The following is a 25,043-nucleotide window of genomic DNA, read 5'->3' on the forward strand; positions in this document are numbered from 1 at the left end:
AGGTCTTTAAAATTCTAGGGGAGCTATCCTGATATCCCTTTAGCAGCTGCAGTCCTTTTAAATTGTCCAATTTGTTCCTTTTAGTGTTTTTGTATATTTCGTATCAACTTCTGAAAAGTGTATCAAATTCCATTATTATTTTTGAGCAGTATACGTCTGTCATAACTATAAATAGTCTGCAAAACAAACAGTGAATTGAACTGAAATTTAACAATTCAGCTTTGGCTAACTGTATTATAATTAGAGTAATGATAATGTCTCTGCCATGCACACAGCAATCACAGAGAATAGTTATGGTAATTACCTTCAGGAAAAGTACTTGGCAACAGATATAAAAGAATATAGTAAGCAACCTAGATTTAAAGGCACATCATTAATATCTTTTTTCTTTTTTACTTTATTTTTTCACTACTTTTCTAAGTACAATACTTAGCCTATGCCATTTAATGACTTAAGTGAAGAAAATATAGGACATTCATCATTACTGATTCACTAAATTTTATACTACTGATTTAAAAACTGTGAAAAAAAGCAAGAATGGGTGTAATATTTGGAGTTAGAAGACTAATCCAGGCTTTCCTGCTTAATAATTTAGATAAGTTATTTAACCTCATGTCTTTGTTTCTTCATCTGTTCTAATTGTACTTATTTTAATAAGACAGTTGTGTGGGTCATATTTATGAGATAATAAATATATTTGAAAATGCTTCATAAACTATAACACATGATACAAATATTAATTTTTATTCTAGAATTTCTTGTAAGAACACTTCAAGAATTAACTTCTTAGAAACCTGCCATTAACTTCATGACATGCTAAGACAGATAATATGAACCATTGGTATTTAGTAATACTTTATAATGTGTTATCAATTTCTGAATTTCAAAAGGACCTTGGAGTGACATGGTTCATCAGATTTGACATCTAGGCAGGCATGGTTCAGTGGTTCAAATAAGAAAGTCAGACTGCTGGGTGATAAATTCCGTAGTTAACCAAGGATTGCAGGCTTCTGCTGTGTATTTATTTATTAAGCATATAAACTTTCACTGGAACAAGAGTCTAGAAGAGCTAGAGAGAGCCTGTCAGGCAGGACTGAGACTACATCCTATAACCTAAGTCACCTGTAACTAAATCTGTAATCCCTAGCAATAATTAACATATCTAAAAATCATTTCCCCTAAACCGTGAGGCCAAAGACTTTTGCCTTTTCCATCTTTTTCTCGTTATTTCACCTACTTTAATTTTGTTATGTTTTCTTCTTTATGTTTTCTTTTCCTGCTCATTTATTAATCCTTAGATCTACAACATATCCAGAAATATATGTTTGAGACCAAAGTGCAAAATTTAAAAATGCCCTACATGTTATTTTAATGACTTTTACAAATGTCATGCTCCTAAGTACCATTTGTGTCCTTTGATCACTTCATACATTCTCTCTGAGTAAACTCCATTATGGCTCAAATACATTTTTATAAATCCCAATTTTATAACTCCCAAAGTTATACCCCCAACTTATCTGTCTCTGGATTTCCACATGTTTGTTATATCCATTTAGCTATGCAGCTAGTCCCTCAAATTCAGCATGCCCAAGATTCACACTCCTTCCACTTTAAGCCATTTCCCCCTTTAGTATTCCCAGTTTCAGTGAAGAGCACCACTGTTCACTCATTTGCCCCAGCAAGAAATCTAGACATCATCCATGATTTCTCTTTCTCCATTCTTTCAGTAAACACCTGATAGATACCAAACCAAAAGAGTGTGGTAGAGTCAAGAAAAATTAGATTATTTTAAGATGTTAATAATAAGAGGTAGTTTCAGTTGAAGGGTAGAAGTTGATGAACCAAGAGGGGGATTCCTGGAAAGGAAGCAGAAGTGGTTAGTGTCCAGAGCTAGATGGAGTGTATAGAGTAGAGAAGGAACATTCCTTCCTCTTTAACAGACAAAGGGAATAGATAAGTTGATAGATGGGGGTATAGAAAGTTGAAAGATACATTTTTGGGGTGAATGATCTGTATTTTTTATGTGAATTTGAAGGCTTGGTTGTCTGCTGAGAGTAAGGAAGAAGGTAGAGCTGTAGAGGTCTTTTGAAGAAGAGATTTCAAAAATCTGCTTTAGGCTAAAAATAGAACTACCATACGACCCAGCAGTCCCACTACTGGGCATATACACTGAGAAAACCATAATTCAAAAAGAGTCATGTAACAGAATGTTCATTGCAGCTCTATTTACAATAGCCAGGACATGGAAGCAACCTAAATGTCCATCATCGGATGAATGGATAAAGAAGATGTGGCACATATATACAATGGAATATTACTCAGCCATAAAAAGAAATGAAATGGAGTTATTTGTAGTGAGGTGGATGGAGTTAGAGTCTGTCATACAGAGTGAAGTAAGTCAGAAAGAGAAAAACAAATACAGTATGCTAACACATATATATGGAATCTAAGGGAAAAAAAAAAAAAGCTCATGAAGAACCTGGTGGCAAGATGGGAATAAAGACACAGACCTATTAGAGAATGGACTTGAGGATATGGGGAGGAGGAAGGGTAAGCTGTGACAAAGTGAGAGAGTGACATGGGCATATATACACTACCAAACGTAAAATAGATAGCTAGTGGGAAGCAACCGTATAGCACAGGGAGATCAGCTCGGTGCTTTGTGACCACCTAGAGGGGTGGGATAGGGAGGGTGGGAGGGAGGGAGATGCAAGAGGGAAGAGATATGGGGATATATGTATATGTATAACTGATTCACTTTGTTATAAAGCAGAAACTAACACACCATTGTAAAGCAATTATACTCCAGTAAAGATGTTAAAAAAAAAATCTGCTTTAGGGAATGGGAAAGAGCACTAATCAAGGGGTCATAGAAAAGTTGACAGGCAATGCTGAGGTTCTCATTGGTGGTGAAAATTGTGAATTTGGGGATAATAGTAGAGTAGACTGACAGGTGGGCTGATGTTTTACTGGTTGCGTGCAATAGGTGAACAGTGGAGCGAGGATCCTGAATGGTTGGACAAGAGGATCACCTGTTGCTTCCTTTCCTAACCAGCCTAGACTGCATAGGATCCAAAATAGTGTGAGAATACGCGAGTACATTTAGTCTTCTGTGTTACCTGTCCTACAAATCCCAATACTTGTCTCAATGTAGCCATGTACCTTCCGCATTCATCTACAGAGTCAGCTGAGCATTGTTGATGAAAATCATCAGTAATGCAGGGTAAAGTCACTATAAATTTATAATTTCCAATTCTAACTGGATCACCAGTACCCCTCACAACTCTAACTTTGATCAGTTTACTTTCTTATTCTTTACTCTCCTGAAGTCTTCTGTATAAACCTCCTATCCATCCTCATCTCTCTTTTGACTGTTTCATTATTTTCAATTTCCTGGGCAGTTTTAGTTTAGGTATGTCTTTAGTAAAAAGTATTTATACAGATTAATAAAATAAAACTTTAAAAAATTCCTGTGTGACAGTCTCAGTTTATTTTAAAAGATGACTTTAATTTGTTGATGTTACTGATAGGTTGGGGCTGATTCCAAATATCCTTTTTATTTTGTTTACTTGCTTTTGTAAAAACAGTTTTATTAAGGTAAAATTGACATAAACTGTACATAATAAAGTATACAATTTGATAAGCTTTAAAATAAGTATACACTTATGAAAACCATCACCACAATCAAAATAATGAACATATCACCCTAAAAGATTTCCTCATACCCCTTTATGATATTTTCCTCACTCCCTTTCTCACTCCTTCCTTGAGCAACCACTGATCTGCTTTCTATCATTACAGATAGGTTTGTATTTTCTACAACTTTATATACATGCAATCCTTTATATGTACTTTTTATTTTTGTCTGGCTTCTTTCACTCAGCATTATTATTTTGAGATTCATCCATGTTGTGTATATCCGTAGTTCCGTGTACTATTCCACTTTGTGGAATACCACAATTTGTTTATCCATTCACCTGTTGATGGACATCTGGGTTATTTTCACTTTTGGGGCTGTTACAAATAAAGTGCTTTGAACATTCACACACAAGCCTTCGAGTGGACATGTGTTCTTCTTTCTCATGAGTAAATATCCAAGAATGGAATGTTTGTATCGTATGGTAGGTGTGTATATTTATCTTTTTAAGAAACTGCCAAGTTGTCTTCCAAAGTGGATGTACCATTTTACATTCCCATCAATAGTGTTCTTCCACATAATCACCAATACATGAAAAAGACTACTAAATATGTGAAATACCACATCCAGGAGAAAAAGATATCCTAGAAAATTGGATACATATTTGAAGAGAGTGATTATGGTATACTCCTACTGGACTGAATTTGAAGTATGTTGGAAATACGGCTGTCACTATAATGTTTAAATTATTGGTCTTAATATAGTCATTGTAATTAAAAAACATTATTTTTTATCCTCTGTCTTCTCTTTCTTCCACCTCCATCCTTCTCTTTTCTCTTTTGTTGCAGATCATACATCAGTTGGCGGGCTAGGAGACAGTTTTTATGAGTACTTACTAAAAGCATGGTTGATGTCAGATAAAACAGATCATGAGGCCAGAAAAATGTATGATGACGCTATTGAGGTAATTATTATCAGAACATTTACCTACTTAACATATCGAATATATAATGTATTTGATAGAAATTGATGAGCATCTGTACATATTATATACATTCCTTAGAGTTTGTTAGTATTTTAATAAAATAGTCATATATTAAGTTTTTCTTTATTGTGGCACTTTAAAGAAATTGTTGAAGAATTTAGTGTAACATATTTATGTATGAAAATTTATCTTAATTACTTGTAGCTATTTTCTACAGAGACTGGAAAAGCTAATAACTTCACATACTTTTCCATAAACATTTCTTTTTTGAAATGACCCATTAAACCTACATATTGAGAGCCTTATGGGTAAATAATAAGGACAAAACAGTTTTATAGTACTTTTTTCGTGCCAGGAACTGTTCTGACCCCTTTTACATATGTGAAATCATTTAATCTTCTCTACCATTTTACACATGAGGACCTTAAGGTGCAGAGAGGTTAAGTAACTTGCTAAAGGTTGCATAGCTTAGTTAGTGATGGAGCCTGGAACTCGAGTCTAGATCCAAAGCCTATGCTCTTAACCACTATTCTGTATTGTTTTATATTTATGTAACACCGTATCACAGTGTAAAAGTTTAAAATTGGAACAAGTTTCATTCTTGGAAACACTTATATGTGATACCTCCAAGTGGAAACTGTGAAATAGAAAAGTGATTTAATCACTTTGTAAATTATTTGCTTTCTGATCTAGTATAAACCCCTATCCCTTTAATAATTTAATCACTTTTAAAAATTGTGTATCTTGTATGTAACACCATTTCTGACTCTAGTCAATGACCCATACTCAAAGTTACAGTTGTTTTGTCTTTAAGTTAAACCAAGGATCTTACTACCCATTTATATCCTTACTTTTTGAGGAACTAATCCCTATAGTTGTTTATAAAAATGCACAGGAGTTGAACTAATATGTGGCATTATAGTGCTTCGCCCATTGTAGGCATTCAATAAATGTTTCTTGAAGGAGTGTGTTGACTAAGAAATTGAACTAAATTGATGTGTAATCAGGAATCTCCACTTTAGTATGTGACTTCTAAAATTCTTTATGAAGACCTATATTTTGAAAAGTTGGAGAATTTTATTCTGTTATTAAACTTTAAACCTAGAAATTTTTATGATGCAAGAAAAGTCATCTAGGAAGAATGTAATAATTTTAGAATTGCAATGTTGAAAATAGCCACCCTTAGTCATTCCCACTAGTCTGTGGGTTCCTTGAAGACAGACTAATTTGTTTATTATTGTCTAGCATGACCTGAAACAATAGGTATTCAATAAGTATTTGATAAATGAATGACTGTATTTACTATTTTTATTTTTGAGAAAGTGTGACATGTCATATACCATGTAATCATTTTTTCTTCATAGTTTGCTGCTTTCTTGTAATATTTTGAATCTAAAACCATTTTCTCTTATTTTGCATAATGTTTCCTAAAGGAAAAAGAGCATGATATTTGTCATTGCTTTTTTAAAAATTTATTTATTTTTTCTTATTAGTTATCTATTTTATACATATTAGTGTATATATATCAATTCCAATCTCCCAATTCATCCCACCCCCACCCCCCCGCTTTCCCCCCTTGGTGTCCATACGTTTGTTCTCTACATCTGTGTCTCTATTTCTGCCCTGCAAACCGGTTCATCTGTACTGTCATTGCTTTTTAAATCATATATACTTTGAAAAGCATGATACCTGTTTTGAAAGTTAATCTCATAAATTAAAATTATTTTCCATGAATCATCTGCTATATAAGTTATGTGTCCTAAAAATCTTTCTAAATTTGTTTTCTGTGTCCTGTTTTTATTAGTTCTTAAGTCTAAAATGAGCACCTACTAAGTGTGTTTAAATAACCAGTTGGCTAACTTTCATTCTGAGACATGTATGCAGTTTTTGCAATGTTAATTATCTTCGATGACTGTTAATTCTGTTAGGAGACAGAGTATATACAAATTGTAAAATAAATGACATATGGTATGCACAGAAGAGATAGGAATGATTATGAATTTTAAGATCCATTCTAGTTTGAGATAAGTCATTTTTAAAATTTGTCTTTCTGAACTAATATATTTAAATTATTCTGTCCTCATCTTACCTTCCTCTACACTTATGGCTACCCATATTCCTGGTTCCTATATCTTAGCTTTCTTTTTAAAGATTATGTAGTTATGGGTTTTATATTCTGATCAAGTTTATATTTAGTCTTTAAAATAATGAAGAAAAATTATACCTTTTTAAGGGTCCTTTTGGAGCAAGAAATTAATGCCACTATTTATGAGGATTTGTTTAACACTTTTTAATAGAAGAGCAATAATATTACTCTTAACTGCCATTCAAAAATTTTTATATAAGTTGAACTCTTAGACATTTGCCTTAATTTTACTGAGAGAAGGGAGCCATACAAGAAATTTCAGGGGTCTGTAAGTGAATTGTTGGTAAAAAGTTTACCCACATGTTAGATGCCGGGAGGTCCACAAAGATGAAAAACATTGTCCCTTTACTCAAAAAACTAATGTTTTCATTTGTGCTTCATAGTACTATGGTTAAAATAAAACAACAATAAACATTTATAATCCAATGGTAGTCCCTTATTATTTTGCTTATCAGCTACCCCTTCTTCCTCTAATAGGTCAAATACAATTATCAAAGAGTACCATTTATTTATAAATGACTTATTAATTGAACAGTTGTTGAATGCATACTACACTTATAGGGTTTGTGGAGTGTAAGATGATGAATAAAGGCATAGTCCTTGTGTTTCTGTAGAACAAACATTATTGTGATAAAGAATATAGAATAAATTTTCCAAAAGCTGATTGTTATTGAGCTTGTCAGAAAACAACCCACAATAAAAATGTGAGTTGAGTCTTATTACGTTTTATTGTCAGAAAAGTATAGTATTTAATTATGTATAATAATTTCTACCAAAGAGAACTGAATTAATGCAATTCCTTATACTTTTACAAAGAAGTACCTCTAAAGGTAGAGAATTATTCTTTAGCCCCTCTCAGCAAAGTCTAAGAACATGGTCCAAAGGAACAAAGCTCTTAAACTTTTTCATTTTTAAAATGAAATGTGATTGTTGGACTCTACTTCGTGTTGTATTCAGGTTTAATGTAAAATATTTAGCTTTCCGTTCCCACTGCTTTAAGGAAAGTTGACATTTCAGAAGAAGTAAAATTGACATTGTCCCATGGCCTCTCTTAACCCTGGCACAGCATCCAAAACAAATACCTAAGTCTGTGAAGTAAGGGACTAAGGAGTTAACTTTGAACTTTCAACTGTTTTTCTAAGTTTTATAACATATAATGTATCTCACCTAATATGCCTTTAAAAAACACTTTGACAAGATGTATAGTTACATGAAAAAGAAACCATTTTAACTGATTATCGAAATCACATTTTTCTGATTAACTTGGGTGTTTTCTTCCTATTTTTCCTATTCCTGTTGTATGAAATAGAAAATAAACTGGTAGAGCCTCTGGGTTATAACTTGTCATCCTGACCTCAATTGACTGATTATTATGAATTTCATTTAGAGCAAGAAGAAAAAACCTGTAATATGGGTAGTGCTGTGTTGAAAGGTAATCTTGAGGCCAGTTTCCTCTCTCCCACCTTGTCTCATTATAGTTGTGATTTGGATATTTGTTCAAGATTATGTGTAACTTGATTGCTCACTCCCAAACTTAATTATTGTAAATTAAGTCTTCCAGTTTGGGAAAGTTACAGCTTTGTAGAATTTCATATTACCAAGGTTTTGTGTGAGAAGGATGTAGTAAGTTTGAATACTAACACTTTTCCTCTAAAATTTTGAATATCTACTCTTTCATATAGGCTATAGAAAAACATCTTATTAGGAAGTCTCGTGGAGGTCTTACCTTTATTGGAGAATGGAAGAACGGGCACTTGGAAAAGAAGATGGGGCATTTGGCCTGCTTTGCTGGGGGAATGTTTGTACTAGGAGCAGATGGTTCCAGAATGGATCAAGCTGGACATTATTTAGAGCTAGGAGCGGAAATTGCACGTACATGTCATGAGTCATATGACAGAACTGGTAAGAATATTAATAATGCTAATTACTTAGTGTAAAATAACTTCTAAGATAAAAATATGCCCAGGAATTAGAAGGGAAATATATAGGCAGTTTTCACTTCAAAATAATTTATTTTAACACAGTAAATCATTTTCTTAAAAACTTGAATTTTAATTCTGAAAATATGTTCCTGCATCTTTTTTTAAATTATTATTCTGAATTCTGTTTTGTTAATAAAGATTTGAAGAATTTGTTTTAAAGACAATAGGTAGGGCTTTTAGGGATGTATGGGCTAACATTGTTTATTTTAATATAGAAGAATCCATTTCATCCATTTATTTCAGCTTCTGTAAAATCAATTGCTTAAAAGAATACAGAGTTGATTTAGGTTACATGCCTTGCCTATAAAGATATTAGTTATACTGAGTGTATAATTGGTATCTAGATAACCAGTAGTTTGTCTCTTGGTCAGTTCACCAATAATTTGAAGTTGTTTGTGCCTTTAAAATGAACCTCTTATGTTGCTTTAGGCAAATATGTGATATTTCTGGGCTTCAATGTCCTTACCTAAAAAAATGAGACGACTCTCAGTTTTACAGGTGACAAAAATTGGTTCCTGGGGGCAAAAAATATCTTTAAATATAAAGCATACACACACACACACACACACACACAAACATAGTCATAGATAGATAAACGGTATATATTTGTTAATAATATTTCATGGAAGGAGAAGGCAATTAGGTTAAATAAAGAGCCTGGAGGAATAGGGTTGAGAAACACTGGACTAGGTCTTCCAAGTTTTTCTCTGGCTTTAAACCTGTATTTTTAAAAAATTATTATTATTATTGTTATTTTATTTATTATTTTGACTGTGTTGGGTCTTCGTTGCTGCGCTTGGGCTTCTCTAGCTGTGGCGAGCGGGGGCTACTCTACGTTGTGGTGCGCGGGTTTTCTCATTGTGGTGGCTTCTCTTGTAGCAGAGCACAGGCTTTAGGCCCGCAGGCTTCAGTAGTTGTGTCACATGGGCTTAGTTGCTCCGCGGCTGTGGGATCTTCCTGGACCAGGGCTTGAACCCGTGTCCCCGGCATTGGCAGGCGGATTCTTAACTACTGCTCCACCAGGGAAGTACCAAAATGTATGTTTCTATATGAAATAATGGAAAATGAGTTCCCTGAAAAACTAAAAACTAGGAATTTCTGATTGTGATTTCAGAAGTTGAATTGTTGCTTAGTTAAAAAACTGAATTTATGTTTTAGGGTTAATTTATCCTTAGGTACCATGAAACAATATGGTTGGCTTAAATTTATCCTAGTTCATAAATCTGTCAAGTATTTTATATAATAAAGAATTGATTTGTGGTGAAATTGACCCTTCAGTTCTCTCAGTAACTAAATCAAGGATTCCATTTCGTGACAAAATATAACTAAGTCAAAGGGACATTGAAGCAGATGTTATTTTGTGGTGGTTTAAGTTAGTGTATAATACATCTAAAGTCTGTTATCTGAGTTACAAATAGAAGTTAAAATATATTGTCATGTTGATATAGAATATCAAATATATACTTAAAATAAAGCTGAAATTAGTAAAACATTGAGGACCAGAATGGATATTAAGTGTTTGTACTAGGACCCATGATAATAAGACTTGTTGTTATGCAGAGTTTGACCACAAATCAAGTAAAGATCTAAAATAGTAGCATTTCATGCAACAGACATATTAAAATATGGTATATTATGGTTATTAATCATTCACTCCATTAAACATGGAGCACATATTGTGTGCCAGGCGTTATGCTGGATTCTTACAGGTTGAAGTGTGAACAAGATATCTTCCCTACCTTTGAGAAATTCATAGAATACCAGAGTTACGAATGGATTCCCTATATTTCTGACTTTCACATTTCATAATGCTGATATGAAACACTGATATTATGAAAAGAACATGTGAACTAGGATGCAGAAGTCCCATGTTTCACTATTTATTATCTATGAGCTTTAGGCAAATCATTTAGCCTTCCTGAAGCCTCAGTTGCTCCATCTGCAAAAATTGGGGTAATAATACCTGCGCTGTCTTCCTCAGAATGTTGTGAGTACAAATGAAAAATTTAAAAATGCAGTCTATGGTTGTTGCTGTCATGCTTGTTCTGACATCATTTTCACATTGCCAGTCAATGAACCTGTGACCCTCTTTGCCATGGTATGCCCCAAAAGATTACTATTTGATTTGTATCCTATGTTTTCACATCTTTCACTGTTTTTACTTATCTTTAATCTCACCTTAGATCCTTTAATTAAGAAGTGCAATTCTAGTTTTGCTTACTTCCCTACCATTACATCTTCTGCTGTATTTTCTTATAGCTGTGCTATAATTTTTGGCTACCTTGTTTAAAAATATATTCACTTCTTAGCAGTTATTTGGGCTAAATTCATACAATAATTACTGCCTTGGGATTTCACTTCAGTTTGTTGGAATTATATAATTAACATTATTCAAAATCTGGTATTCTTCATATATTCCACTTTCTGATAAACATGGCCTGCTGCTTAATACTTAGCTGGGTTTAGTTGGAAATGTTGCTGAATCTTTTCAAGAGACTAGAGCAGTAACTTCGTGGTAGTTAAACATTATTATATCTACATGGGAAGCTAGATTGATACATTGTTTTAGTTTATTCTGAGGTAAAATGCAAAATTAATGCCAAACCAGATCTTAGACTTGCAAAATACAGTACCTTCTTGATCTGGGTTTCTAGATTAAAAAAAAAAAAAAATTGCTGAACATCATTAAAGTAATGACTATTATATAACTTAATTTATTTCATATTGAAATTGGATAACACCTTTCTTACACTATGTGCTATCACATTTGGGGGGAAATTTAATCTGTTTAGATACATATAACATGTCCAATGGACAAAACATCCATTGAACATGGAGTAATGGACATATTTTAAGAGTTTCTACAACTATTTTTTCCTTAAGAGAAGTTAATAGGAGGGAAGGATACAGGAAAATAGTTTTTCTTCCCTTACTATTAGCCCATTCAAACTGTATTCAGATTGCCTGTCCCAGAATATTCCTCATGCTTTTTAGCTTTTGTTGAATTTCTTTTGTTGACTTAAGTGTACTTATTTTTCCATCTCTACAGATTCTACCTATCTTGGAGGACTCATGAATTTTTCTTTTCCCATGACTTTACAAACTAATCTGTGCCTTCTTTAAAATTACCTTTTATTTTCTTACAACTGACTTTTATCACATTTGATATTTTACTTCAGTTTTTTTCTTTGTGCATGTCTCTTTCCTTTACCTACATTATATGATTTTTGCATCCTCTAGAGTTCTTTTTACCTAGACACTAAATTGTTTTATGATTTTGACTCAATTTTTACTTGTTGGATTATTTTCCTTTTAGAAATGATATATCAAATGTAAGTGGGAAATTTAAGACAGGGAGTAGAAATTCAGTGCAAGGTAGAATGTTATGAAATTATTTTTTTACCACGTTGCATAGACAAAAGAGCACCTAAGAAATAATGCCCTCAGAAACATGAAGGCAATGATTTGACAAAAATAATGGATGTGGTATGTATATATGAGGCTTGTATGTTTTTTACTCACCAGCTCCTCACAGAACAAATATGTTATCTTTCTGGTATGTTTCATTTGTGAAGTTATGAATGACTGATAAGTGAAATAAAATTTTTAGTAAGAAGTCTAAAATATTAGTTCCATGCAGCCAATTTCTACTTCAATTCAGGTGATAATATCATTATAATTACAGAAGTTATTATCTAATTTAAAGTTAGCTTTAAGAGTAACATTTGAAAACTCTGTATGATCAATTAACACTCATAGTCTTTGAGAAAAGAAATCCAGACAAAATGACTTATCTTACTATTTATTGGATTACCATCATCTCAGTGCTTATGATGTTTGACTTTTATTATTTTTAAAACATTTATTAAATGACAGATAATATTTGATTGTATGCCAGACCTTGTCAATAAGCTGAGTAGAAGTTTTCTTACCAAACATTGATAATTTCTTAGTTAGTCCTAACCTCAAATCCCATTGAGGAGGTGGTCAGAGCTGTGTGCTCTGTGTAGCTGTGTGTAGCTACATAAAGTTTAGCATGTAATTTCAGAGGCTTCTTTGGCACAACATTAATCTCCCTCTTCCAAAGCCTACCGTAGAGTTCATGATCCTCAGGTTAAAAACCCCTGCTTAAGTTCTGCTTTAGTTCTCCAAGACTTAGCAGTAAACAAACTGTGGGTATTAACTCTTCTGGATCACACGCCTTGCTTTTAATAGAGCTATCTACCATCACTATAGTGTTTTTGGTTTTGTGTTTTTTCTTGGGGGTGGGGAGTGGTATGAAATGCTTTATTTTCACCTCCTTTGAATTGTGATTATTTGGAGTTTATGGCGTCACCCTTGGAATGCTAAAATTTGGCTGCTGCAACACATGTCATGCCAACAACTATGGCATGATGTTGTTTATGGTATAGTTTTTGCACTCCCTTTTCTGAGAAAATATAAAAGTGTCCAGCATTTCTTGAAAGAGGCAAGAGACTTTGAAACTATTTGCCACTGGTACAAACTAGTAAAATGAAAGAAAGATGGCAGCTGAGAGCGGTAATTGTGTGTGACTCCAGCACCCCAGTGGAGGATGGTTTTATATTGCCAGGTTTAGGGTGCTGGGTGTGATTAGAAAGAAGTTCTTAAAAAGCCTTTCATGTAGTGCTGTATTCCAGCCTGAATGGAAGTCATATCATTTAAGGAGTATTATGTAATGTTGAAATCTATGTGTTATGGCCATGTTTTTAAAATTTTTTTATTTTTATTTAACTATAGTTGATATACACTATTGTGCTAGTTTCAGGTGTTTATTCAAACTGATAAATAGGCAATTTACTGATGAAATTCTTAGTGGTTGGCGTTTTGAACCTATTCCTAGCTGTATATACAGAAGCTATAGGCAAAGAGAGATGATTTTTAAAACTGGTTTAAGTTTTAAAAATGTATTGTTTCTTACTGTGGTATGCTTTAAAAGGTTAGGGACTAACTAAATCTAATTCAAAATCTGAGCTCTAAAATGTTTTCTTATACGTATGTGTTATATTAAAAGGACTTTTAAATTGTCTTGACTTTTTAAAAAATAATTGTGCACAATACCGTTACCTGTCTCATTTGATTTTGGACCAAAACAGAATATGTGATGTGTTTATGTCTCGCTTGGCATTTGTTTCCAAAGGATTACTAGACTTTTGTCAGTTTAGTTAGATACAGCAGTATGCTGATGTACATTATTTATGAGAAATTTATCACGTCAGAATAATAGGAATATTTATATAAGAAAATCAAATGCGGATCTTTTAAAATCACTGATTTTGCAAAACAGCAACAATAAAAATAAGACAAACAACAAAACAACTTTACTTCACGCTGCATTCTTTCAGGGGGAGGAAAAAACTCTGGCAAACAAACACAAATGGTTTATTGTGTTCATTTATTTCTTTTGTCATGTTACAGCATTAAAGCTAGGTCCTGAATCATTCAAGTTTGATGGTGCAGTAGAGGCTGTGGCAGTTCGGCAGGCTGAAAAGTATTACATCCTACGTCCAGAAGTAATTGAAACCTATTGGTACCTGTGGCGATTCACTCACGACCCAAGATATAGGGAATGGGGCTGGGAAGCAGCGCTGGTAAATAAGCCAATATTTCATTTTATGTGCAAGAGTTTTCACTTAAGCCTCCTGCAGTGCCATTGTATCCTCATCCATGTTACCTCATGTTCAGTAACTAGAGGGCTGCTTTCATTGTTTTGATGGAAAAACTGTTAGTTTGTTTCTTAAGCAGTAGAAGTAAACCTTAAAATCCAGTTTAGTTCCCTGTTAGAACTATTTTCCTCCTAGTATTCACTCATTATTCTTACTGAATAACTAAAGGAGTCATTTAAATGGCAGTTTTTCACTATGATTATAAAATTTCTACACTTGCCTATTAATGCTTAACCTCCGGGGGAAAAATAAAATCATTGTGAAATTGCCCAGATTCACAGCCTGGGTAGATTAACCCCCATTCACTTCAGCTTGTGTTCAGAGTAATTCCTTAGTGGCACCATAAGAAGGACTAGTGAATTGTTAAAAATTTTCTACATTGAAAGACAAACCCCAACACACTCTCTCTCTGTCTCTCTCCATATATATATATATATATATATATATATATATATATATATATATATATATATATATATACACACGTGTGTGTGTGTGTGTGTGTGTGTATTTGAAATGAGGAATTTTTAATGGTTAGTAAGTAAAGTAAGCAAATTGTTTACTCATAAAATGCTAACCTTTCAGAGAATTCCCTTGTCATCAGTACCTGGGAGGAAGAGAAATCATTAGAGTTTTCATGAAAGTATAGCTTATCACTGGGAGTGGAGGTGTTTTCTTCTCTAAGACATACTAATTATGATAAATAGTACTAATTATGATGGATATTCATATTCAAATTGTTTAGCTTAAACTTGCAATCTAGATAGAATGAGGACATTCTAGGTGAGGTAAGCAGTGTTAGTAAATTGCTCAGACAAGAATGTGCAAGATGTGTTTTAGGGCAGAATATAGACCAATTTATGTAAAAAGGTTTCACAGGGGCAACTCCAGAGAGAGAAGTTTGGAGCCATTATGTAGATGGCCTTACATGCCAGATCAAGGCATGAATACTTTACTCAGTGCTTCAGGAATAACACACACATACTTAGTTTTCTCAGTTACTATATAAGTGTTTCTCATTTGGCACGTGGGGATTAAAAGTCCTTTGCCTGTCTAAAAAGCCCCTCAGATCTTCTTTTTCTTCACCATCTCCTACCCACCAAAGCTCCCTAACTTTAAGAATCCGTTATGGGACTACTAAAGGTTTTTGAAAGGGGAAGGAACTACTGAAGACTTTCTAGTGGGGAGTAACAAAACAAAAGGATCTGATTATAATCTGCAAATTGGTGGGTCTTGGAGACCACTGCGATAATCTAGGAATAATGTGATAAAGACGGACTAAGGTGAGGACACTTATGTGTCATTTGTCATTCAGACATAGATGGTCCTTATGGAGTTTAACAATAAGAGAATATTAATGGAAACAAGGCAGTTATGAATACAGAGCAGGAACAGATGAAGCATTTATTGATGCTACTTTTCTCTGACTACCTGGGTCCAAAATTGGAAACACAGCTGCTAGTGAAACTCTCTGTGCAGGAGGGTCCTGCTGCAGTTGAGAGATAGACAAAATGTTGGCACAGTGGTTTGGGAATAGGACACACACACATACACACACACACACTTCTGTTGTGTAGCAATGGCTTTTACTAACGCTTACATATATCAAGCAATATTTTATATAGGGGAAATAGGTAAAGTAATCCTGCAATGAATATGACTTGAATGTCCACTAATATTTAATGCTTCTTATTTAGAGGAATATGGGAGATGTATCTGAATCATGTGGGGCAGGGAGGTGAGGGGTGGTGGCAGAAATGCATCTTCTTATTGAGAAACACTAAAGGATAATTTATCCTTTTCCTAAGGTTCTTTTTTATCCTGTGCACCTTCTTAAAGGTTTGACAAGCTCAAACTTTAACCCATATCTGTCCATATTTGAATTACAGAGTTAAAATTTTGCTTCTACAGCCTATATGGACACACACAAACTCTGAAGAACAAGAACTGAAATAATTATACTTAAAATTCAAGTTTCAAAAGTATGACGTGATGAGTGCAGTGTGGAGACAAAAGAGAAGAACTCACACCTTAAATAGTATTTTCCTTCTTGCCCACCACTGGCTCCCATGTTGTGTTTAAAGAAAGAAAAGGGAAGACAAGCTGGGACAGAATAGTGGTATCTCATGTCTTCTGTAGCTTTAACTATTCCAATTTACATCTTCAAATTTCCAAACTTGAATATGTTATGCATGAAAACGTGCCTTTGAGAAATGTCTCTAAATGGCTTAAAGATTAGTCATGCCTCCCTGATACTTTCACAGTATCCTTAAACCGCTCTGATGTTCTGCAGTGGTAAAGATGCATGATCATTGTGAAGAATATGTGTTTAAAAACGTATTCATGTAAATTGATACAGCCACTGTAGAGAACAGTATGGAGGTACCTTAAAAAACTAAAAATAGAACTACCATATGACCCAGCAATCCCACTACTGAGCATATACCCTGAGAAAACCATAATTCAAAAAGAGACATGTACCACAATGTTCATTGCAGCACTATTTACAATAGCCAGGTCATGGAAGCAACCTAAGTGTCCATTGACAGATGAATGGATAAAGAAGATGTGGCACATATATACAATGGAATATTACTCAGCCATAAAAAGAAACGAAATTGAGTTATTTGTAGTAAGGTGGATGGACCTAGAGTCTGTCACACAGAATGAAGTAAGTCAGCAAGAGAAAAACAAATACCGTATGCTAATACATATACATGGAATCTAAAAATAAAAAAAAGGTTCTGAAGAACCTAAGGGCAGGACAGGAATAAAGACACAGACGTAGAGAATGGACTTGAGGACACGGGGAGGGGGATGGGTAAGCTGGGACGAAGTGAGAGAGTGGCATGGACATATATACACTACCAAATGTAAAATAGATAGCTAGCGGGAAGCAGCTGCATAGCACAGGGAGATCAGCTCGGTGCTTTATGACCACCTAGAGGGGTGGGATAGGGAGGGTGGGAGGGAGACACAAGAGGGAGGGTATATGGGATGTAGGTATACATATAGCTGATTCACTTTGTTATAAAGCAGAAACTAACACACCATTGTAAAGCAATTATACTCCAATAAAGATGTAAAAAAAAAAATGTTTAAAATACTTAGATAGAGAAAAGTACCAAACCCTTTGGTAAGGAGACTTTAAAAACCAAACTGTAATCAAAATGGAACTATATAAAAATTAACAATTTGATTAAATAAACACTTTTAGTGTTAATTAGCTTTTCATTAGAAAGGAGGAAGACCAGACAAGTAAAATCTTATTCTGAAACTGTCAAATTCTCATAGAGATCTCTGTAAACTTTTGACTATGGTTCCTTAACTTGTCCTTCAAAGTTTGAAATTCTATGGAATTGACTCTTTGGTCTCATCTCTTTCACAGGCTATTGAAAAGTATTGCCGAGTCAATGGTGGATTTTCTGGGGTGAAGGATGTATATTCCTCTACTCCTACGCATGATGATGTGCAGCAGAGCTTCTTTCTTGCTGAAACATTAAAGTAAGTAGATGCCTTAAAAATTTTTTTTAACTGTGGGCGGGTTTTGCTCTGTGGTCACTACATGATGAATTATGACTATGTGACGTTACACTAAATTTTATTACAAAAATCTTTTTATGTGATTGGGTCTTCAATTTTTAGCTACATCTCATGAAGGCATTTTGTCAAATAAGAGTACCTTTATTTTGTATTTAGCTCTTTACTATGCATTAGAATCACCTAGAAGACTTCTTAAAATACAGATTACCGGGCCATACCCAGTTTCTGATTCAGTAGGTCTAGGGTGGACCCTAAGAATTTACATTTCTGACGAACTCCCAGGTGGTACGGATGATGCTTGTCCTGGGATCACACCTCAACTCCCTGTTCTAGCTAATGAAATCTGTTAGGAACAATCATAGAGTTTTGATGGTTACTAGAGGGTGTATGACCATAGCCACTCATCCTCCCAGTGAGGTTTCCTGTAAAGATATCTGTATAAAGGGAATAACTGAAAAGAAAAAAGACAGCTTTATTATTTGGGCTTATACTCAAAATCCCAGGCAGAATTTTATAAACTTTTCTGGAAGAAGGTGGAGACCTTAAATATGTCTACTTCCCAAAAACCCTGCAAGGTAAGGTCCTTAATACCTTCTTTTAAATTTCACATTTCTATTTCCAGTCAGTCTCTACCTGAATGCCTCATAAACTGTCACTACATTTGTTCCAAAAAATGTTATTGCCAGACATTGTTCAGGTTATTTGAGGATATATCAGTAGGCAAAAGGGACAAAAATTCTCAGTCTCTTGGACTTTACATTCTAGTATACTTCTAGCTTACATTCTGGTGTATTATGGTTTAAATGTACATGTCTCAAACTACGTTTCTTATCCTAAATGGCAATCTTACTCCAATTTTTCTTTTATTATCCCTGATATTTTTATTTTCCTATCTTCTCAGCTTGTACGTTATGGTTATTTCTTTTTTTCTCATTCTAATATATCACTTTCTTGTTATATCGTTTCTTTATTTTGCCCCCTCGTTTCCATATCTGTAGTTGACCCTAGACCAAACCCTTATTTTGCTGAGATGGTTTAGTCAGTTCCCTACCTCCAGTCATTTCTTGTATTTGTTTATCCTGTGTGATTAGGCTTGAGACTGTACGAGATAGTTGAAAGAGCACTGGACCGGAAGATGAAACCGCAGGAGCTTTAGTTATACACTTGCTACAACCTAGCTGAATGAACATGTCAAAATAAAACTTCCTTGCTTTCAGTTTTCATAGCTGTCAGCTGTGGAATTTGACCCAAATTATGTAAGATCTCTCTCTTTTTAAAATTTTTTTTACTGTTTTTTAAGCCCAGAAAAATCATAAGAATAGTACAATGATTGTATCTTTCACCTAGATTTACCTTTTGTTAATTTTTGCTGCATTCCCGTACCCCCATGTATATGTATACATAGACACAGTTCTACTTGTTTGCTTATTTATTTATTTGCTTTATAATTTGAGAGTTACCAGCATTCTGTTATTTACCCGGGAGTTTTTAGGAAAAGGGCATAATCTTACACAATCACAATACAGTTATCACGCTTGTGAAACTTAACATTCATACAGTACTGCTGCTTAGTATATAGTCCATTTTCAAATTTCTCAACTGTTCTAATAATATACTTTATAACTTTTAACCCCAACCCAGGGTCCAATAAAGGATCAATTGTTGCATTTGCTTGTCATGTTTCTTTAGTCTACTTTAACCTAGAACAAAGTTTCCTTATTCTTCTTTTATCTTTTATGACATTGACATTAAGTATTCAGGCTACTTGTTTTGAAGAATGTCCCTCAATTTAGATATTTGTGATCATTTCCTTATGATCAGATTTAGGTTAAACATGTTTGGCATGAATATTATATAGATGACGTGACCTCATTTCATCTCATAAAGAGGCACATGATAACGGTTTAACTCATTATTGATGATTTTAAATTTGATCATAAGGTTAGATTTGATTATAAGGTCATGTAAAGAATATTTTTGTCATAAGTGATCTGTGGAGTGATAACTTTGAGACTGTGTGAATATCCTTTTTCCAACAGTCTTTCTCACTCAGTGTTATTAGCGTCTTTCCTGAGCATCTTGCCTGAATTGAATATTACTACAGTAGTGGTAAAATGCTGATTTTGAGGCCTCCTCTAGTCTTAGAAATTACTTGATTTTTGACATTCATATACCATTTTCTTCATGTCACTCTTCTCCTGCTCAAAAGCTCCAATGGTTCATTCATCTCTAGCTTCATTTCTCACTTCTTTTCTTTATATATTCTATCCTTAAACCAAGTTAATCTATCTGTTTATCTATCTATCTATAATTTGTTCCTTTGCATTTCATTGTCTATTTCATATTTCTTTGGCTCTGGCAGGAATGTCTTTATTCTTTCTATCAGTTAATGCCCCTCTCTAAATAAAGTTAAGATCTTACCTCTTGCAGGTTGGCTTTCATAATTAATTCTCAAATGCCTCCTCAGTACACACCTTGAGCACTTTAGCACATGGGGTAGGGCTGCAAGTACTTATGTGCCATGCTGCTTTTCCCCTTGCAGTATATGGGATATCACCAGTTGACCTTGGTACTTTTCCCTGCCAAGTTCAAGTTCAGGAAGAATCCTTCTCAACGCAGTACTCTAGGTAACCACTTACATATATACACACACACAAATACATTTGGATCAATAAAAGTAGAAAAAGTCAAAGGAGGAATCATATAGGTATTTATAACAAAACCTAGGCTAAGAAAATTATCACAGTTGAGCACTACATTCATTTCACCTCAGCTCAATTGTTGCATCTTTATTTGAAGGTCTGATAAACTGAGAAAAGTGTACATGTTGAGGATACATTTCAGTCAGTTTTTCTTGAGTTCATATATGTCAGGTATTAAATGGCTAAGAAAAATCACAGGTCAGTTGGAAACATAGTCTTCTTAATGAATTTATTATTAAAAGAAAAGAGAAATACATAAAATTAAGACCAAGTTTACCACCATGGTGTGTCTGCTTTCACTGGTATCAGAATCTCCAGGGCAGAAGTTGTTTTGCGTGTGTGCACCTGTCTGTGTATCTTGCTTGTGTGCTTTTTCCCCCTTCCTATCTTAAAATTCAAAATTTGAATGTAATGGCAAAATTCTGGAAAACTATAAATATAAGAATATGTCAAGACTTTTATATAGTGAAATCTATGGAAAAAGATGGACATGGATGTTTATTGAAGTTATAAAAATAAAGAGTTACTATATGTTCAATATTAGTTGAAAGGTTACATAAATTATGACACATCCACAACGGGTATTATGGAACAAATAGCAATTATAGACTCCTCACAGTATAATGTTAAGTAAGCTATTAAGTGCACGTATACATATATAGATGCACATCTTTTTTCTTTTTTCCTTTTTTTTTTTTAATCAGTCATCAATTTTATACACATAAGTGTATACATGTCAATCCCAATCGCCCAATTCAGCACACCACCATCCCCACCCCACCGCGGTTTTCCCCCCCTTGGTGTCCATACGTTTGTTCTCTACATCTGTGTCTCAACTTCTGCCCTGCAAACTGGTTCATCTGTACCATTTTTCTAGGTTCCACATACATGCGTTAATATACGGTATTTGTTTTTCTCTTTCTGACTTCCTTCACTCTGTATAACAGTCTCTAGATCCATCCACGTCTCAACAGATGACTCAATTTCGTTCCTTTTTATGGCTGAGTAGTATTACATTGTATATATGTACCACAACTTCTTTCTCCATTCGTCTGTTGATGGGCATTTATGTTGCTTCCATGACCTGGCTATTGTAAATAGTGCTGCAATGAACATTGGGGTGCATGTGTCTTTTTGAATTACAGTTTTCTCTGGGTATATGCCCAGTAGTGGGATTGCTGGGTCATATGGTAGTTCTATTTTTGGTTTTTTAAGGAACCTCCATACTGTTCTCCATAGTGGCTGTATCAATTTACATACCCACCAACAGTGCAAGAGGGTTCCCTTGTCTCCACACCCTCTCCAGCGTTTGTTGTTTGTAGATTTTCTGATGATGCCCATTCTAACTGGTGTGAGGTGATACCTCATTGTAGTTTTGATTTGCATTTATCTAATAATTAGTGATGTTGAGCATCTTTTCATGTGCTTCTTGGCCATCTGTATGTCTTCTTTGGAGAAATGTCTATTTAGGTCTTCTGCCCATTTTTGAACTGGGTTGTCTGTTTCTTTAATATTGAGCTGAATGAGCTGTTTATATATTTTGGAGATTAATCCTTTGTCTGTTGATTCATTTGCAAATATTTTCTCCCATTCTGAGGGTTGTCTTTTTGTCTTGTTTATGGTTTCCTTTGCTGTGCAAAAGCTTTTAAGGTTCATTAGGTCCCATTTGTTTATTTTTGTTTTTATTTCCATTACTCTAGGAGGTGGATCAAAAAAGATCTTGCTGTGATTTATGTCAAAGAGTGTTCTGCCTATGTTTTCCTCTAAGAGTTTTATAGTGTCCAGTCTTACATTTAGGTCTCTAATCCATTTTGAGTTTATTTTTGTGTATGGTGTTAGGGAGTATTCTAATTTCATTCTTTTACATGTAGCTGTCCAGTTTTCCCAGCACCACTTATTGAAGAGACTGTCTTTTCTCCATTGTATATCTTTGCCTCCTTTGTCATAGATTAGTTGACCCTAAGTGCGTGGGTTTATCTCTGGGCTTTCTATCTTGTTCCATTGATCTATGTTTCTGTTTTTGTGCCAGTACCATATTGTCTTGATTACTGTAGCTTTGTAGTATAGTCTGAAGTCAGGGAGTCTGATTCCTCTAGCTCCGTTTTTTTCCCTCAAGACTGCTTTGGCTATTCGGGGTCTTTTGTGTCTCCATACAAATTTTAAGATGATTTGTTCTAGCTCCGTAAAAAATGCCATTGGTAATTTGATAGGGATTGCATTCAATCTGTAGATTGCTTTGGGTAGTATAGTCATTTTCACAATATTGATTCTTCCAATCCAAGAACATGGTATATCTCTCCGTCCGTCTGATGGTATCATCTTTAATTTCTTTCACCAGTGTCTTATAGTTTTCTGCATACAGGTCTTTTGTCTCCCTAGGTAGGTTTATTCCTAGGTATCTTATTCTTTTTGTTGCTATGGTAAATAGGAGTGTTTCCATAATTTCTCTTCCAGATTTTTCATCATTAGTGTATAGGAATGCAAGAGATTTCTGTTATAGATGCACATCTTAATATTATTTCAATAACATCAAAATGTATACTGTGATTTAGCTTAATTGGTGTTATTCTTTTAAATCCATTTCTGGTTTTGCTTTTGTAATCAGGTAAAAATTTTTTAAAAATAAATTAAACTGCAGTCACACTTTCCTGTCTCAAATTCATTTGCTGTCTTTGTGCCTAGAATCAAAAGACATTTTTTGAGCTGCAAAAAAATTTAGAGATCCAACATACACCACTGCAACCCATCCCTTCCCTCTACACATAGACATTCCCAATGCTAAAAATCTCTTTACGACATACAGAATATTTTGTCTTAAAGTCTTTTGTAAATCTCTAGTTAACAGGCAGCTCACTGCCTCATAAGGCTAACCCATTACATTTTTCAGAAGCTTTCATTGTTAGAAATATCTTTCTTATATTGAGTTAAAATCTGCTTCACTGTGCATTCCATTCAGTGATCCATACTTTACCATTTGGAAATATGGAGTCTTCTACATGGATGTTAACTAAAAATACTTGTATTTATCAGGCTAAAGGTGACAAGTTTCTGTACTATTTCTTTCCGATACCAGTCTGGTTGACTTCTCTGGAGATGATTCCATGGTTTTCTAGACTGAACACTGCATTTAAGATGTGAATAAACCAGTGCAGAGTACCAATTGGTAATTTGGTCTTTATACCTTCATCAAAGCAAGATACTATTGTATTCTGTTTTCTGGTAGCCCTGTCAATATAGCTTGAAATTTTGATATAGGTCTTTCTTTTTTTTTTTTTTAACATGAACTAAGATAATTATTTTCTATGTTACATTGGTATGATTAGCTTTTATGAAATTTATTATATTTTACCTTTATCCATTATTAAATCTTATTTTCTTAGATTTAACATATTCTAATTTATTAAAATTTTTTTGAACTCTTGAGTTTTTCATTTATTGTATTAGCTATTCTAGCTTTGTGTCACTTACAGATTTAATAGGTATGCCTTTTCTGTATATACCCAAGTTAATCAAACATTAAAGACGTCTAACCTATGTATTCTTAACCAGTTCATACTTATCTATCTTTTCCCAGCTCTTTCCCTTAATAGCTGTGTGACGTTGGATAAGTTACTTAATTTCTCTACCTCAGTTTCATCATCCGTAAAAGAGGAATTACTAATAGTATCACCTCAAGGGCTTGCTATGGGGATTAATATAGCGAAGCCCTTAGAATTATACCTGGCACAACATACAAGATAGCAGGTATAAAGTCGCTATAGGACAGTAGGGCTGGGAGCTGGGGAAAAAAGGTAGACGTGAGGCAATGGAGAAGGACAAACTAGAACTCACAAGGACCAACGATCCCACATATGTGTCTCACTGCCTCCAGCGTTGATAAACAGGTGACTTGCAGAAGAAGCTGGTACCTTCTGCCATGGGGCTATACATGCCTGGCCCTGGAATTGGAGAAATTGATGAGGAGCTCCAACAGGAACTGCAGAAATTGCAGGTCTGGCAGCTGCCCCACACCTCTGAGGTGAGCCAGGTAATCACTGACAACATGCATAACTTTAACAGCACGTGGCAACGCTGCACTGCCCCTCAGAGCATTATGGCTCCTGCTTTACTTCAGCCTCCACATCACATGCGTATTTTTTTGTAGCCAACCCTAACCCAGAATCATACAGAGAAAGTAATTCTGACAAATATAGTTACAGCTTAGCTATGCTGACAAAGTATACAATCACCACAGGAGACAGGTCCCTCCAGATAGTGAAAAATATTATAACCTACTTTGTATCATATAGTATACAGTATTTATATATAAAAGAAATCATTTAAAAAGTATTATAAAGCTATACTAATTAAAAGGGTTTAGTAGT

The 25,043-nt window shown here is 34.3% G+C and overlaps 1 protein-coding gene across 3 annotated transcripts in view; it reads left to right on the top strand.

Moving 5' to 3' along the window:
• Window positions 1–25,043, top strand: part of MAN1A2 (mannosidase alpha class 1A member 2) — a 172,775-nt gene that overhangs the window by 118,581 nt on the left and 29,151 nt on the right. Inside the window, exons 9-13 of one of the 3 annotated variants that reach the window (XM_036854140.1) lie at window positions 4,486–4,601; window positions 8,451–8,670; window positions 14,187–14,359; window positions 17,823–17,938; window positions 24,551–24,712. In XM_036854140.1, the coding sequence (XP_036710035.1) occupies window positions 4,486–4,601; window positions 8,451–8,670; window positions 14,187–14,359; window positions 17,823–17,938; window positions 24,551–24,701 (776 nt within the window). In that variant the 3' untranslated portion in view covers window positions 24,702–24,712. Of the gene's footprint in view, window positions 1–4,485; window positions 4,602–8,450; window positions 8,671–14,186; window positions 14,360–17,822; window positions 17,939–19,068; window positions 19,734–24,550; window positions 24,713–25,043 lie in introns of those variants that run through there. The other 2 variants (XM_036854150.1, XM_036854145.1) reach the window with 2 other exon arrangements.

This window comes from Balaenoptera musculus, chromosome 1 (genome assembly GCF_009873245.2).
Source record: "Balaenoptera musculus isolate JJ_BM4_2016_0621 chromosome 1, mBalMus1.pri.v3, whole genome shotgun sequence".
Classification (NCBI taxonomy): Eukaryota; Metazoa; Chordata; class Mammalia; order Artiodactyla; family Balaenopteridae; genus Balaenoptera; species Balaenoptera musculus.